The sequence below is a fragment of the Eurytemora carolleeae genome, unplaced genomic scaffold (genome assembly GCF_000591075.1).
Source record: "Eurytemora carolleeae unplaced genomic scaffold, Eaff_2.0 scaffold165, whole genome shotgun sequence".
NCBI lineage: Eukaryota > Metazoa > Arthropoda > Copepoda > Calanoida > Temoridae > Eurytemora > Eurytemora carolleeae.
In genome coordinates, this window is record NW_019396076.1 from 329,293 (window position 1) to 347,058 (window position 17,766).

Genomic DNA, 17,766 nt, shown 5'->3' on the forward strand with positions numbered 1-17,766 from the left:
GTTGGGTTTATCATCCAAACCTTGGAGTTTATCTCCTGAACCTTGGAGTATATCACCTGAATTGTTGGGTTTATCATCTAAACCATGGAATTTATATTCTGAACCTTGGATTATATCACCTGAATTATTGGGTTTATCATCCAAACCTTGGAGTTTATCTCCTGAACCATCAAGTTTTTTATTTAATAGTCTTCTACCTATTCCACAGTTTTACAAGTCCCATTTTCCGTTTTTTTTCAAGTTTAGAGAAAAACAGCTTTTTCCTTCCATCACTTTTCTATTTCCTTAATTTCCTACGGTACAGTCCAATGAGCATTGAACATAGCAATTGTAAAGTCTAAACTGACCCATTTAATTTAAATAAAGTGATTTAATAAGTATCAAGTAAAACTATTTATACTTTAAACAAAATAAAATACATTTTAGTATTCCTATAAAGTTGTCATCCTATTTCAAAGTTTTCTGGTTATCACTGTATTAGAGCCATGGCTTCCATGAATAAGATTAAGAAAATTAAAAAAGAAGCCAAAATTAATCTTTATTCCTAGATTTCTTAAATCTAAATTCTGAATACAAGATTTTAAAACAGAAATGGAGAGGTTAAAAGAGAATCGTAATTTCAATAAATATATAAGAATATTACACTTTATTGGCTTCTCTGCCTGGAGTTTTGACCAGTTGCCTGCCGGATACAGCTGAACCAGTGACAGAATTTATCTAATTTTAGCTTCCTCGCTGAACTTCCTTCTGTCGATTCAAAAGAATTGAGTGTTTGCCACAAACTGAAATTTTCGAATCTCTATAACTTCCAAACCTGATGTTGTTTAGTACAAAATATTGGAATTATAAAATCAGAGTTTTTGACAAAGACTTAATTCTTTGAACCACCGATTCAAAATTAAAAACCGGTAGTGGGCAGATCAAAGACCCCGTAAATTCTTTAAATTCTGTTCTAGGATTCTAGAAAGGATGAGAGAAAAGAAGAATGCCCTCCTCATGGAGTAGTTTAAAAAGTATAAATACAAGTGATAATAGTATTCAGAGCTGTCGTAGGAGCAGCAGAATTACTTATGGCAGGAATTTTAACAGCTTAAGCACTGATACCAACAGCAGTAACAGCAGTTTTAGCAGTGGTCAAAACTCACGCAGTAGTTGTATCAATGAAAGTAAAAGCTCTGACAGAAATAATGCTAGTAATCGTTTAATAAGCAGTGATGGTAGCACTGAAAACACTGTTGGCAAAAACAATAAAACCGATGAAGGCTATAATAGCAGCAGAAGTTGTGCTCGAAAAGGCAGTTGTTCCAGTAAAAACAACAGTGTAAGCAGTGAATATTACAACAGCAACAGTCTCCCAGCACCTAAATCCACAAGCAGACCATCTATTTGGGTAAATTTTTAACCTTCTCTTTATCATTCATTTTAAATATGTTTGGCATTCTGTCTATCTTTTTACAGTAGAAATCTTTGTTTGTTTGTATATGGACGATTATGACTCATGACCTCTGCGCTTGGACCGATTTGCCACAAATTAAGGAATTAATTTGAACCTGGAGAATGTTCTTAGCTTGGATTAAAATGTTGTTAAGATCTCCAAGCAAAGCTTAGTTTTCAACGGGAATGTATATTCGCGCAGATAATATTACTCAATCAACTTTAACAAAGTAACATAGATAAATACCCAAGAATCGAGTTTTTAATGCAGTATCGTACTATCTCANTTGAAAGATCAAGATTTTTAAGAATTAGGTTTTAAAAAGTAAGATATTTCACTTTTAATATATGGTGAAATTTACATATATACTTATATATATATATGCACAATGATTGAAATAAATCTAGTTTTTTACAGAATAAAAAACGCTCTCACTTATCAGTTTTATATTTACGCCGGGTGATTGGATTTTGACTAAGGACAAATTTCATGAGAAACACTAGCTAGCTCCAATAAGCAGTCTCTGTGCAATGTGCAAGTATACAAATATTTAGTATAAAGCCCTTAAATGTGAATTATAATAGGCACAGTAGTTTTTGATGTAGAACCTACCAAAAAACCTTTTCATCCACTCCTCTTTCATGTCCTTAATCTTCTCTATGATGAATATATACTTTGCTTGTCTGTTTGTTTGTATCCAATAAACGTCATAACGGCTGAACCGATCGGGCCCAAATTTTTATGGGACTTCACGTGACCTCAGGGAAGGTCTATGTATGATTGAATTTTTTATTATTGAAGTTAGGGGGGGGGGGGGTAAAAAAGGTTAAAATTTCCCCCCCCCCTCTAGAAAATCCTTATTTACCCCCCTGGACTCTCAGTTCTTTTTTGCATAATTCAATTGCTGCAGAATAATCAGCAAAATTTCCAGAATTGATATTAAAAAAATGTACATAGTGTACAAGATGGAAAGTTTTTGTTTAAGTTGGTTTCTGTCAGGATAAAAACAGAATAGGAAGCCACTTAAATGCATGATCGCTATACTTTAACCTTTTATTAATTCTAATCCATGAATATATTATTGAAAAATCAATTCCAGAAAATTCTATATCTGTTTTAAAGGTTTTGGGACCAATTTTCATATTTTCAGACAGAGGTTTTAGTATTATTTTAATTTAAAAGATTTTAGGGGAAAAACGAAATATTGGAAATTAAACGGGAAATTTTCCCCGTTTCAAATATTTTCAACCAAAAATTTCTCTAGTTCAGAGGAAAAAAATCCTCACCCTATGCTGGGGATCTGGGGGAGGGGGGGACTTTTAAACAGTTTTCAATAGGGGGCGGGAGGGGTTAATTATTTTCTAAGAAATCCTTACCCTATACTGCAGGGAGCGGTTGACTTTTAAATAGTTTTCAATAGGGAGTGTGGGGGGGGGGGATAATTATTTTCTTTAAGAAACCTTACCCTTGACTGGGGAGGTGGGGGTGACTTATAAACAGTTCTTAATAGGGGTTGGGAGAGGTTAATTATTTTCTAAGAAATATTTACCCTATACTGGGGAGCTGGGGGGGTAGGGGGTGACTTTTAAACAATTTTCAATAGGGGGTGTGGGAGGGGTTAATTATTTTCTAAGAAATCCTTACCCACTGTTGAGCTGGGGGTGACTTATAAACAGTTCTTAATAGGGGTTGGGAGGGGTTAATTATTTTCTAAAGAAATCCTTAGCCTGTACTGGGGAGCTGGGGGAGAGGGTGACTTTTAAATTTTATGGATTTAACTTGAAGAAGTTTTGATCACTAGATAACATTAGAGAGTAATTTTCGCCTAGATTAACATTCTTAAAATTAACCAGCTTTTGGAACCAAAAAATACGCAATTTTTACTGTAAAAATTTCAAAATTTTTTTTTGTAGTTTAAATCATTCAGTTTTCTACTGACATTGATACTTTTAAATTTTATGGATTTAACTTGAAGAAGTTTTGATCGTTTGCGTTACAGGAAATAGACCATGGCAAATGGGGGCTGGGGGGGGGGGTCTCCACGGCCGCGGCGGTCAATCTAAGGAAGGATTAGGTTGTTTTGCAAGAGGGGGTGGACTAGGAATGAAGTGGAGTGGATTAAGTGGATGGTAGCGACAGAAGGAATTTATTAAATCTAAAATAAAATTATTATTATTTTTTTTTGAGAAAAGTCAATCTTTTATTTTGCAACCCCCACCCCTATTCCCTATAAGTATTTTTGAAAAGTTTACATTTTGACCAATTAGTTATTAAACAGTTTTCAATAGGGGGTATTCTAAAGAAGTATATTTCACTATTTTCAGAGCTTACGGGCCGGACGTAGAGAGACTGCTCAGGAACTGAGTATTGAAGAGAAGGAGAAACTTCAAGTTGTTGTTAAAGTTCTTGATTTAGCAGCAGAGGTTATTTTCTTTCTTCAATACACTCTCAGAAATCATATTGCGGTGTTTTATCAATCCAACATGACTGAAGACAGTTTGATCTTTACTTTTCGCTTTGAATTGGTCAAGAAACATCAATTTAATAGGATCTTATAAATGTTTTATAAACATTCATAAAACTTTCAATTGTTCTCTGTATAGAGAACTTTTCTAATAAATCTTGAATAACTTAATCATTATTTTATAGCAGAGCATCAATTTTCTTGAGGATTGAAACCTCGGAAATAACATTTTTTTTTTAGGAAAAACGCCGAAAAAGTTTTCAGGCCCAGTGTAAAATATCAGTTTATTTTCCGGACAAGGTATTTTTTATTTCCTTATTAGTGTAATTGTTGTGAACAAACGCAATGAATATGTGATCTTCCATTTATAAAGTGGAACTTCCGATTCACAACTGTACCTTAACAGCTTTGTTTGATCAAGAGTGAATGAGATATTCATGTTTTTTTTTTCCTTCTAAATTGTTTATTTTTAATTTGCGTTTCTTCCTAAATGTATGTACATTTCGGATTTTTGTAATGGAAATAATTATTTTCAACCTAGAAAAACATTTTCTTTTGACGCGATCAGAGCTGAAAACTTTAGAATGAGATATCCTTAATCCCGATTACTTAATCTGAGTATCCAATGGACACACTTTTGATTTACTTCTTAAACCGTTCTTTCTTGGATATAGTAGAGAAAAATCAAAAACCGGTTTTTTAATTTAGAAAGTCCCTCCCGTTTCTATATATATAAACTTAAATGGCGCGCAAAATTTCAAATTCATCGGCTTCATATACGCGACTCTGATTGGTTGAATTTTATACACTTTTCAGGATACAAGTAACAAGATTAGGTTAGTCTCGAGATTAAGAAAAAGAGAGGATCAAGAATTGATCTCGATATTCACCATTCTAAAGTTTTCAGCTCAGATTAAGGTTCTCTTAAAATGATGGTTGACTTTAAATTAGAAAAACAGTTCCTTTCAGGATGTGAAAGCTAGAAAGGATTTTGAGAAACGGAAAGTTTCCTGTTACTTTCCAGAGATAGAACAACAGCAGATCAGGTTGGAAATATAATACTGGAGAAAGGAATTATAAGTCTTATGCCACAAACTCAAATTTTCTAATGGCGTCTAAATAACATTTAACACTGAAAGAAAACATAATGCAAAACAAGAAAAATATCTATCTTAATAAGCTAAATTGTGTCACGCACCTCTGACCCTTAAGTAAAAGTAAATTCTAAATTAGATAGCGATTAAATCACAAATAATCAACCGCCAGCACTTTCAATTGAGATAAATTACATAAAATGATTTTTTTAGATTCTTAAACAATATTCAAGAAGTCTTATATTATACACTAACTGAAGGGCCAGGCGTTGCCCGTGGGGAAAAAATTCGGAAAAAATGTCATCCCCGGCTACCCATGAGTGTCGACAATAAAAATGTCGGCCCATTTGGTCCAGCCGTTTGGTCGGCCAGGGGAAACATATATATAAATGTATTGTTTTATTATAAGAATTTTTAAACAATAGTATAATATTCCAAAATAGTTTTCAATTTAAAAAAATAAGATTTCGAAATTCTTAAATAATATTTAAAATTTGATTTATTTGAGGAGATCCTTCAGAAGAAACTCTCTTTTGCATTGCTACTTTCCAGAAATATCAAATACAGGCGTCAGGTACGAGTAGGATAAAGTATATTATGGTCTGTATCAGGTAGGAGTAGGATAAAGTATATTATGGTTTGTATCAGGTAGGAGTAGGATAAAGTATATTATGGTTTGTATCAGGTAGGAGTAGGATAAAGTATATTATGGTTTGTATCAGGTATAGAGTAGGATAAAGTATATTATGGTTTGTATCAGGTATGGAGTAGGATAAAGTATATTATGGTTTGTATCAGGTAGGTGTAGGATAAATTATATTATGGTTTGTATCAGGTATGGAGTAGGATAAAGTATATTATGGTTTGTATCAGGTAGGAGTAGGATAAAGTATATTATGGTTTGTATCAGGTATGGAGTAGGATAAAGTATATTATGGTTTGTATCAGGTAGGAGTAGGATATAGTATATTATGGTTTGTATCAGGTATGGAGTAGGATAAAGTATATTATGGTTTGTATCAGGTAGGAGTAGGATAAAGTATATTATGGTTTGTATCAGGTAGGAGTAGGATAAAGTATATTATGGTTTGTATCAGGTAGGAGTAGGATAAAGTATTTAGACTTTAATAAAGAAATTTATTTCAGGAGAAAAGCTAGAAGTCGGGATAGTTCTGTGAAATTGATATCATCGACGGTAATATTCTGAACATATTTAATGTTTTTCCATGAAAATAGTTCAGGAATGTTTTGTACATCCAGAAATATTATATTTATCCAGAAATATTTTATTTATTCTGAAATGGTTTGCTTATCCTAGAATGTTATGTTTATCCCAAAAATTTTGTATATCCAAGAATGTTTTGTTTATCCAGGAACGTTTTGTATATCCAAGAATGTTTTGTTTATCCAGGAATGTTTTGTTTATCCAGAAATGTTTTGTTTAACCAGGAATGTTCTGTTTATCCCGAAACATTTTGTATATACAAGGATGTTTAGTTTATCCTGGAATGTTTTGTTTATCCAGGAATGTTTTGTTTATCCAAGAATGTTTTGTTTATCCAGAAATGTTTTGTTTATCCAAGAGTGTTTTGTTTATCCAGGAATGTTTTGTTTATCCAGGAATGTTTTGTTTATCCAGGAATGTTTTGTTTATCCAGGAATGTTTTGTTTATCTAGGAATGTTTTGTTTATCCAGGAATGTTTAAGTTTTGTATATCCAGGAATTTTTTGTATATCCAGGAATGTTTTGTATATTCAAGGGCTCAGTAACATTTTGCCTAGTACAAGTTCGCCTAGTACAAGTTCGCCTAGTACACTTTCGCCTAGTTCAAGTTCGCCTAGATAACATTTTGCCTAGATAACATTTTGCCTAGATAACATTTTGCCTAGACAACATTTCGCCTAGATAACATTTTGCCTAGATAACATTTTGCCTTATAGACAACATTTCGCCTAGATAACATTTTGCCTAGATAAAATTTTGCCTAGATAACATTAGAGAGTAATTTTCGCCTAGATTAACATTCTTAAAATTAACCAGCTTTTGGAACCAAAAAATACGCAATTTTTACTGTAAAAATTTCAAAATTTTTTTTTGTAGTTTAAATCATTCAGTTTTCTACTGACATTGATGTCGACATGACGTCCTTAATTCAGGCTGGGAAAACCAAACGAGGCAGACCAGCCAAAATTGATAATCAACATTTCTCATATGTCTCCAATGGACCTGGTAGTCAGAAAGTTTATAATTGGCGCTGTTCAAACAGCTAGTGCCCTTTAAGAAAAAATTTGTAAACATTATTATAATACATTTTTTTGCTTTTTATTGAATTTCTTGAGAAAAAAGAGGAACTTTATAAATTTTAGTGAATTTATCTAGGCGAAATTTACCTTCTAAAGTTGTCTAGGCAAAATGTTATCTAGGCGAAATGTTGTCTAGGCAAACTGTGTTTAGGCAAAATGGTATCTAGGCAAAATGTTATCTAGGCAAAAAGTTAGTAGGCGAACATGTACTAGGCGAAAGTGTACTAGGCGAACTTGTACTAGGCAAAATGTTACTGAGCCTATTCAAGAATGTTTTGTATATCCAGGAATGTTTTTTATATCCAGAATTGTTCTATTTCGCTAGGAATATTTTGAATATCCGGGAATATTTGTTTATCCTGGATTGTTCTGTTTTTCCAGGAATGTTTTTTATTTCCTGGAAAGTTTTGTATACCCAGGAACGTTTTGTATATCCAGGAATGTTTTGTTTATCCAGGAATGTTTTGTTTATCCAGTAATGTTTTGTATATCCAGGAATGTTTTGTTTATCATGGAATGTTTTGTATATCCTGGAATATTTTGTTTATCCAGGAAAATTTGGTTTATTTAGAAATGTTTTGTTTATCCAGGAATGTTTTGTTTATCCAGGAATATTTTGTTTATCCAGGAATGTTTTCTATATCCTGGAATGTTTTGTTTATCCAGGAATGAGGGAGAGCTGGGTTGTGAAGAACTATCGGAAGGTTTTTGAACCAATCGTTAGAAGTGGACAACTCAAGGAACAAGAGCAAAGAGTTCATCCCTGGCTCAATGATAAAAGGTTGGATTAATTTCAATATCCAAAAATACTAAATCCGAAGCGGAGAACATTTCCCAAGCAAGGTTGTATAATAAGGTTGCCTTCTCTCGATGTGATCCAATGTACGGAAAATGTCGTCTCCTTAGCCTAGACAGATAGAATCCGCATATGACGTCACTCTCACCTTTATAATGAGTGACTTCATATTCAAATTCTATCTGACGATGCTGGAGACTTTTTACTTACATTGAAGCGCATCGAGAACTTTCCTATTAGACAATGGAACTATTTTTCAAATAACTTTTTTCATGCTACTATTTTATAAGGGGACTATTTCCCAAGAGCCTATTGTCAATGGGCCTAATTAAAAATAAAAAAATGAAAAACAACTAAAAATCGTAATCATTTGTAGAGATCCAGAGTTCTGGAGTTGGCCTGATATATTCGCATTCGTCCTGTCCTGTTACTTCGTCCTCGTCTCATTATCCTTCATCATTCTCCTCATCTTCAAGCTCAACTTCAAGACCAGGTACACGGTGTATAAAATTCAGGGGGGGATTTCTAGGGGAGGCTTTCTAGGGGAGGTCTGGGGTTCTCCCCCCCCCCCTCCCCATATATGTCTCTGCAAACAGTCCACGTCTCAAATATTAATGGTAAAGGAATGAGAACATTACCTTGTGAGACAAGTTTTTAGTTTCTTTATGATCTGTATTTTTAGAAGAATGCCGTCACTTCAGAGCACTAAACCTAACTCTAGAGGAAATACATCAAAAACAACAGTCCATCAGTTAACTAATAGAGTTTATCAGTCCTCTTTCGCTACTGATCAGCCCCCTGAAGTGCTTAATCAGCTTTCATCTAAAATTCATCAGCCTGTCTTAGGAATGCATCAGATATCAGCCGGAATTTGCAAATCTACAGCCGAAATCCGGTCCTCTTTCACCGGATCTTCCGCATACAGTTTTATCCCTTTAGAACCCGGATCGGAAACTAAATGGAACCAATCCGAGGATGAATTCTTTGAACATGATGAACTAGACTACTTGGTGTCGACAAAGTTAAAATGTATCTGATACAATTTTGCTTCTTTAATTGGACCTTTTAGATACCTTTTAGTTCTTTTTTTGTATTATCAGTGAGGATGATAACGTTCATCCCGTTTTTAAAGAAATGAGTCCGAATTTAATTAATTTGAGCCGCGTCTCAAATCCGCCAAAAACCGGTTAATTTGAGAACCAGCTTAAAACTTTAAACATTGAATACAATATTAAGTGGAACCAATCTTATTTGAGCCGCGGCTCAAATTCTTTAAATTCGGCCAATGGTTTCTCTCAATTTACTTCTTTGTCTCCATGCTGCATAAATCCATAAAATTCACGTTTACATAGAACTAAAGTTGAAAATTAACATTTTTTCACAATTTGTGTTGAGAATAATTCAATAAGTTTTGCCCTGAAAAGAGTTTCAGGTTACAGAATTGTACATCGGATATTATATATATCTAAGTCAGTGAATATACAAGAGTAAAAATAGGGTTTGAAGCATAGATAAAGATAGATTGCACATAAGACGACATTTCTCAACTTACCAGATATGAATGTACAGAGATGTTTGAAATATATTCAAAACTTATAGATTACTTAGGTTGGTTGTGAACATTGGCTGTTCTTATGTTATTTGGTACATGTGGTGTACATGAGTTTTGTAGAGAGAAATTTAAATTTCTTGTCCCTATAAAATATTGCTCCTTAAAATATTGTTCTTTTTCCATTCCTGGAATTAATTTACACTTTATTCTGGAGGAATTATTAAATGCAATAAATTTAATTGTAAAATAATTCAAAACCGTCATTTATTTCTTATTTTTCCAATCAAGTTAACATTTTTGCCCCCAACCCTTTTTATTTATTTATCTATGGTATTAAAAAGCAATATTTGGATATATTTCTCTGGATATGTAATATTAGCATAATTTAGAATCTGGATATTTTAAAAATGTTGTAATTGCGGAATCTCATTCATGTCAAAGCAATTCACAATTCTGAACCAGCAAACTCATTTTTTAAATTAAAAATTTATTAAAAAGTACAAAAAGTTCTGTTTTAATACATTAAGACTGCAACTTAGCAAAGTTTACAAAAACCAATTATTTTGTATTTTGTGGTTCTTAAAAAGTGTATTTTAATCAAGATTAAACATGTTTAGAAAAATAATCTTTTTTAAATGAAATATTTTGACTTGTTTTGTTGCCCACTCCCCGAGCCAAATAGATTTATTTTTATTTTTAAAAGAAGGCCTAATAAAAATACTAAAATGCTGTAAATGTATTTAAAATAAAGGAAATGAATCTTTGCCACAAACTCGAATTTTCTAATACCTATATCTTTTAAATCTGATGATGTAAACCTTTGATTATCTGATATTACAGAATTTATAGTTTGAAATATCTAAGGTATTCGACCACGGGTTGCAAAGATATTGGGATTAGAAAATAAGAGTTTGTGGCAACGACTCAATTCCTTTACTACGTTTTTAATTTTAAACAATAAAAAATCAGGTGAAATCTTAAATATTGAAATATTGTAAACAAACTTATTTGTATCAAATAACCCTAACATAAAGTAAAATTTACCAACAGATATTGTATCGTATTCAGAGATAAGAGAGTTACAGAGATCGATTAACACCTACATATAATATGCGATATTTCCCACGGCATGTGTTCTTTTGTGTACAAGTACTGTACACAATCAGCAAACATCTGTAATCAGGGATATTTAAGGATCCTTTGGATACTAAACACAAACTCTTCATATATAGACTGAATTCATAAATGTTATGTTTAATGTTTAAAATTGGAGTATTTCTTTTAAAGTTGTAAAACTTAACCCCTAAATGAGTATCATATTCAACAAGTGGCCGTGAGATGGCACTCTTAAAACTATCGTTAAGACGAAGCATGTTGCGCCGGGTCAACTTGTGCCTGCGTATCCCATCCTATGAAAGGAGATAAGCAGTCTGTGTAGTCTGTAATCGTATTAAACTGATGTGTATCAAATACTAATTGTTCTATTTATTATTATAAAGGTTTAAAGGATGTTCAAAGAAGAATTGTAAATGTAATACACCGCAAGACCCAACTGTGGAAATAGAAAAGCCGTTTATCGATCGGCCTCAAGTTATCTATATATATATATATATATAAAAGTTGCAATCTCTGTTTGTCTGTCCCATTAAAACTCAGGAATCCCTGGATCAATTTATCTCAAATTTTGATTTTCTTAGATTGGTTTTAAGATTCAATAAGTTTAGTGCAGGTATAGACTTTAATAGCGAAAGTTTAGTTTCCCGGTAAAAAAAGGTGCGGGTAAACGGCAGAAGTAACTATTAGTAACCTTGGCAGCGCTGGGTTTCAAAGCTAGTGGCTCAAAAAGTCCAAATAGAATAAAATTAAGCAATTAATCAACAGACCCACTTCACCTACTATGTTAAGCAACTGGAAAACGGTTTTATTATAAGATTACTTAGATATCGTCTTCCTATTCCACAGTTTTATCGGTCTCACTATGTAGCGAGGGAGGAAATCCCCGGAAGCCATGAGCCTCTGCAATGCAGACACGAGCCTCCAAGATTTGCTATGCAGACCGAGCCTCCGCCATGCAGGAAGAGCTTCCCCTATACAGAATATATTCCTTAAAACTCTTGGTTTTTTACATATATATTATATTTTGTATTTTTTATGGAATAGTAACGCAAAAAAAAATATCAAAATCAGAAGTATAAATCAATTATTGTAAATATTGACTAATTATGACTAGTAAAGTGGTTTATTAAACTTCAAACATTTTTTAAGCAAAAAGAAAACATTTAGAAAACAAATTCTGAAAATAATTATATTCGATATTTTATAATCTTTGATTTACGCAATATCTTTTTTAAGAGATTTATCAGATTGAAATAATCAAAAATTTGACATTGAAAAATAATCTAGATCCCAAAAAATTGGAAAAAAGCCTCCTTATTGCGTAATGTTTTATTGTCTAACATAAATCTTATAAACCACTTTTAAAATTCAGTGATGGTGATGGACCAAACCTCTGTAGAGTAAAAAAGTAGATGTTATTTCCACATTTATTGAAAATATATTTCGGTCTGGGTTGACCCTCGTCAGTTCTAACGATATAATAACCATCAAAATCGATTAAAAAAATTAAAAAAATGTAAAAATCACAAGAATATAAACAAACAAAAAGATTATTCAAAATAAAAATTTGGGCTGTCAAATGGACATAAGGGAAAAGAACTCAGATTATGAGATGGGAAAAAGATAATTTGCAAATATTCACTTTCTAAAAAAATGTTTTTAGACAATTATTATTCCTTGAGATTGTTTCTTCACAAAGANTGAAACCTTTTTTTGCCAGTTTGGACAATTTACAATAATAATATAATTATAATAATAATATAATAATATAATATATAATAAATATAAATAATAATATATAATAATATATAACTTATAAACCACTTCACGAGCCAATATAAGTTATAAATTATGACAATCAATAAACAACATTAATCTTAAGTAAAATTCTTGTGCCATTATATTGAAAATAAAATCTTAATTAAATGTAAAAACCAAGAGGTATAACCCAGCAAGAACGGGAAGGAAGCCTAAAATTGACTTACAAATTACAAATTTTTGTTTAAGAAAGTAACCAACATTTTTACCGTATCAAACTATAGAAAATGATAATAATGAAATTATTGTTCATGAAGAAAATACTAGAGATATGAAAGTTGTCTTTTACTGAAACTAATTCACATCATAATGTCCAAATATTTAAATCTTTCATATATTTAAGCAGTGTCATAAAACAAATATTACTTATTTTCGTATTCATGTGCAAAATAATGCTAAAATTATGACTGATTTTGTATTCCGCAATTCCGTGCAAATAAAAAATATTCATTTCTAATGAATGCGCAATTTTGCGCAATCCTGGTATCGTAATGATACGAAAATGATGCGAAATTTCGTGCAAAAACGCGAAACTTTGCGCAAGAGAATCTACTGTTTCGTGGAAACCATAAACTTACACCACCAATTAATTTGATTATGAAAGGTCCTTTAAGTTAATTCTGTTAAGAAGGTTGTACTTGTGTGACTCTATTGTATTTCATGTCCTGCGTCTGAATTGTGAAAATGAAAATTTGAAATTAGTTCAAGCGATTCACAATACGGAACTTAATTGTTTATATGAGAGTTAACAAATTTTAAAATATATGTATATTTTACATGTTAATAATCATACATCAAAATCAACTATGAATACTAGAGAAGGATCGTACTGCAGAAGTTCGGTTGATCTTCTCCGAACCTGAACCCAGCTATAGGTTCAACTCGGGATAAAGTTTATCAGGATGAATTTACTCCGGAGAGTTTAATATCCTTCCGTCATTTTATCAACTCTGCTTCCTTGTACTCCTAAAAAATACATAAAAATGATTTTCTTTCAATGGTTGTCAATATGGATTGTAAATTCCAATCATGGAATGATTATTTTGTTTTGAAAGTAGGAGAACGTTTGATAATCTTAAGATAAATAAAGTTCCTTGGGTGGATTGGATTGAACCAATCAGAATAATTCAGGGGACATTAGTTCCAAAACTAACAATAAATGAGGCCCAATGACAGCCGAGACCCTGAGTCTTTTTAACCCGAATTTTTTAAATCGCAAGCTCACTAATTCTCTTACCTTCTCCATGTGCACCTTAGACCAGACCTAGGCGGACTCCAGTGCCTTCTCAACCCCAGCGAAGATTTTATCCATCTTGGCCTGGGAGTCAATATATCCGTCCCCGTTCTTCTTACTATGCAACACTTCTCCTCCAACAATTTGAACCTTGACATAGGAAACATCAATACAATAGTCAGAATCTTTATTGGAACTTATAGTATAGGCGGTTTGGAGGGGACAGTCCATTACCCCCCCTGAGTGAATTTAGGGGGGTGTACCACCCTGGATATTTACATATTCATATTCTCCAGTATATCTGAACTCTACCTCAAACCCCTCTAACTCCACTTTATCTGAACCCTACCATAAACCTATATTCTCCATTATATATCTAAACCCTACCTTAAACCTATATTCTTCATTATATATCAAACCCTACCTTCAACATTTATTCTCCATTATATATCTAAATCCTACCTTAAACCTATATTCTCCATTATAAATCAAACCCTACCTTCAACATATATTCTCCATTATATATCTAAATCCTACCTTAAACCTATATTCTCCAATATATATCAAACCCTACTTTCAACATATATTCTCCATTATATATCTAAACACTACCTTAAACCTATATTCTCCATTATATATCTAAACCCTACTTTCAATCTATATTCTCCAGTGTATATCTAACCCCTACCTCCAACCTATCTTCTCCAGTATACATCTTAACCCTACCTTCAACCTATATTCTCCAGTATATATAAACCCTACATCCATCTTATAATTTCCAGTGAATACCTAAACCTTCAACCTTTATTCTCCATTATATACAGGGTGTCCCACGAAACATGACAGTTGTTGAATAGTTTTGAATGTTTTAATCCAGTTACTGTTTCAGATATTGAAGACATTTTGCAGCATATTTCGTTAACAAAATCTTTTACTTAAATATATTTTTAATTGTTTTACTACAATTTGACTGACATATAATATTTTACTATGCATTTTGGTATCAAGCAACTTAAAAATTATGGGAGAAGACATTTTAAACTATTCACCAACTATCATTCATGTTGTATATGAACCCTACCTCCAACCCCTTTAACTCCAGTACATATCTGAACCCTTCCTCCAACATATATTCTCCAATATATATCTATACCCTACTTTAAACCTATATTCTCCAGTATATATCTAAACCCTACCTTAAACCTATATTCTCAAGTATATATCACACCCCTACCTCCAATCTATATTCTCCAGTATATCTAAATTTACCTCCAACCATCCTGAGGTATTGGGTGTTGCTTCACCCGAAATCTCCAGTTTTCCTGGATATTTAGCTTCAAGTTCCTGCTTCAGCTTGCGGAACTTGGGGGCGTACCCTCATCCACCACTACCAAACAATAAAGGAATTGAGTCTTTGACACAAACTATGATTTTCTAATCCATATCTTTGCAACCCATTCAGTAGACCATAGATATTTACAACTATAAATTCAGTTAGATCCATAGATAAAGATAGCTTGCGCATAAGACGACATTTTTCATCTTGAAAGATATAAATGTACAGAGATGTTTTAAAGATATTCCTATTATATAGATTAACTAGGTCGGTTGTGAACATTGGCTGTTCTTATGTCATTTAGTACTTGTGGTGTACATGAGTTCTGTAGAGAGAAATTTAAGTTAGTTTACTCCTTCTCATGTCCTTCTTCAGAACTCACCAATATGATGTATTGCTCAGTGAATTATTGTTGTTCAAATAGTTCCATTCCCGGAGTTATTTTACACTCTATTATGAAATCCATTAAAATACTAAACCACCCCGCTTATCATTGAAGTACACTTTGACCCCTAGAAGTATGAGTTCGCGGACTGTACGATTCTTTGTGATTTTGCGTATATAAGCTATCTATGTTTATTTATTTATCTATGATTAGATCTAATAATTGCTACTTGCTAGATTTGAAAAACCAAAGGTGTACACAGTCCAGTGTACTGTATACATCATCATATTTTTAAAGATAAATTTGAGTTTGTGGCAAAGACTCAATGAAGCATAATGGCACAGATTAGAATAGACCAAATAGTAACGATAAACAAATGAATTACTTGTGAACAAATTACAATAGAATAGATTAGATTCTAATAAAACATAATAGTTATCTATACGGAGCGGCGATTTAAAAAATTCAAGAAAATACGACTCGGGTCTAAGCTGTTGTTGAGCCTTATTTACGACTCGGGCTTACGGATTTAGGTTGCATCTAATTTTCAACAGAGTTTAGTTCATAAAACCGGTTTAATTTAGTATTTGGAGGATTTTCATAGTTGGAATTGGTGCATTCCTGGTTTTGATGAGAAGAAGATCCAACATTGAGCCTTATTCTTCACTAAAACCAACCAAGGTCGGTTTTATTTTCATTGGGCTTAACTCCTTAAGTCGAGCCTAAACTCTCGCAGCTGTCAATCACGTGACACAAGCTGTCGTCATAGTTGGGTCGAAGATTGGGTCTTAAAGTCGGGTTTAAGGAATTACGGCTTGAGCCGAAGTTTTTAAATCGCGGGCTCGGGACCAATAAAACTGAATAATGGGACAACTTTTAATTTTTAATTATTTTCAGTACAGTGAAAATGAAGCACAGCAATTGTGCACTGTGCAAGTGCAGTGTACAGTACAGTACAGTACAGTACAGTACAGTACAGTACAGCTTACAGTACAGTTCAGTACAGTACAGTACAGTACAGTACAGTACAGTATTTTCAGTACAGTGAAAATGAAGCACAGCAATTGTGCACTGTGCAAGTGCAGTGTACAAAGACCCTCTACTATATAAAAAATGTTAACTCCAAAAATTATTTCTTTAAAATGAAATATTTAAAAGAAAGGTTGGTAACATTTTAAAGGTTAAAATGGCAACTATTTGAATAACTTTTATTGACGGAACGCTTGAAGAATGTTTAATTTTAGACAATTTAAAAAAAATTATAAATAATTTTTTACATACCAATAAACGATGTGTATTTTGACGGGCATTTTCTTTCTTAGATTGTATTCAGTGAAAGAAAAATTGTATCTGCTATCTGTACTATGGAACCGGAGGTTTAGTATTGTACTGCGGGTTTTCTTGTTATGTGTTGTATACTAGTAGCCAAGACACCTAGGGGCAGGTCTGCTATTGGCTCATCCAGGTCTAATTCCTGTTTTTTCATCGGTCAAATTTAGTTTTACAGCTTTCTAATTCTTATCTCTTTCACACTTATATACTAGAAAAGTTTATAAGATATTCTAGTTTTGAATACAGGATTATATATAAACTTGATTAGCAGTTCGAATCCAAGAATGAGGGGGTGGAGGGGGGGGGAGTCCGGTTTAACTTGGGTCAAGGGTTCAATGATCTCTTTTTTTGATATAAATTCTGTATTGCCATTTGCATTAATTGTTTCATTGAACATATTATTGTCTGTACGAGCAGCTCCTTAAAATTAACACGCAGATTCTTTTTGTCTGCTTCCAACATGTATTTTTCAAAAAGTAGAAATGTATTTTTGTGTTTTTTTGTTTGGAATAAAAACTTTTATCGATTATACAACTCATGCACGTTTAAAAAATCCATAACTATAAAGCAGACGATCTGCAATGACTTCAATACATTCAACTTATAATTTAAATTGCAATACAGAATTTTAATCAAAAAAGGGATCATTGAACCCTTGACCCGAGTTAAACCGCCCCCACCCCTCTCTTTCCTGGATTAGGACAGGAGGTCCTAGAAAATATAAATGTATTCTTGTGTTAAATAAAAAATATCGATTAAACAACTTTGCATATTTTAAGAATTCAAAAGAACTATGAAGCAGACGATCTTCATTTCAATCAACTTATAAGTAAATAAAGTGTAAAACTAGGTTTTATACCCAATATTTTACTGATTTCACGTTAAAAATGAACCTATCCA

The 17,766-nt window shown here is 32.6% G+C and overlaps 1 protein-coding gene and 1 long non-coding RNA gene across 3 annotated transcripts; one reads left to right on the forward strand and one right to left on the reverse strand.

Annotated features, from left to right (window-relative positions):
* Positions 1 to 499: 499 nt before the first annotated feature.
* LOC111714351 (dentin sialophosphoprotein) lies at positions 500 to 9,273 on the forward strand. Of its 2 annotated transcripts, none has more exons than XM_023489444.1 (9): positions 500 to 1,390; positions 3,760 to 3,858; positions 4,140 to 4,199; positions 4,869 to 4,945; positions 5,502 to 5,567; positions 6,140 to 6,188; positions 7,964 to 8,078; positions 8,470 to 8,586; positions 8,776 to 9,273. In XM_023489444.1, the coding sequence occupies exons 1-7, from the start codon at positions 986 to 988 to the stop codon at positions 7,967 to 7,969; spliced, it is 762 nt and encodes a 253-aa protein (XP_023345212.1). In that variant the 5' UTR covers positions 500 to 985; the 3' UTR covers positions 7,970 to 8,078; positions 8,470 to 8,586; positions 8,776 to 9,273. The 2 variants fall into 2 exon arrangements, with proteins under 2 accessions (XP_023345212.1, XP_023345218.1); XM_023489450.1 differs by having other exon boundaries at positions 5,505 to 5,567.
* Positions 9,274 to 13,332: 4,059 nt separating this feature from the next.
* LOC111714367 (uncharacterized) lies at positions 13,333 to 16,952 on the reverse strand. Its single transcript, XR_002767962.1, has 4 exons — positions 16,816 to 16,952; positions 15,083 to 15,200; positions 13,832 to 13,963; positions 13,333 to 13,545 (listed from the first exon to the last, which is right to left on the reverse strand). It is a non-coding gene; the product is annotated as an uncharacterized LOC111714367 (long non-coding RNA).
* Positions 16,953 to 17,766: the final 814 nt, after the last annotated feature.

Coding starts and splice junctions, on each gene's coding strand:
- LOC111714351 (XM_023489444.1), top strand. CDS start 986: ATGCCCTCCTCATGGAGTAGTTTAAAAAGTATAAATACAAGTGATAAT. Junction 4,200..4,868: donor CAGTTTATTTTCCGGACAAG/GTATTTTTTATT, acceptor AGTTCCTTTCAG/GATGTGAAAGCTAGAAAGGA. Junction 5,568..6,139: donor ATATCAAATACAGGCGTCAG/GTACGAGTAGGA, acceptor AATTTATTTCAG/GAGAAAAGCTAGAAGTCGGG.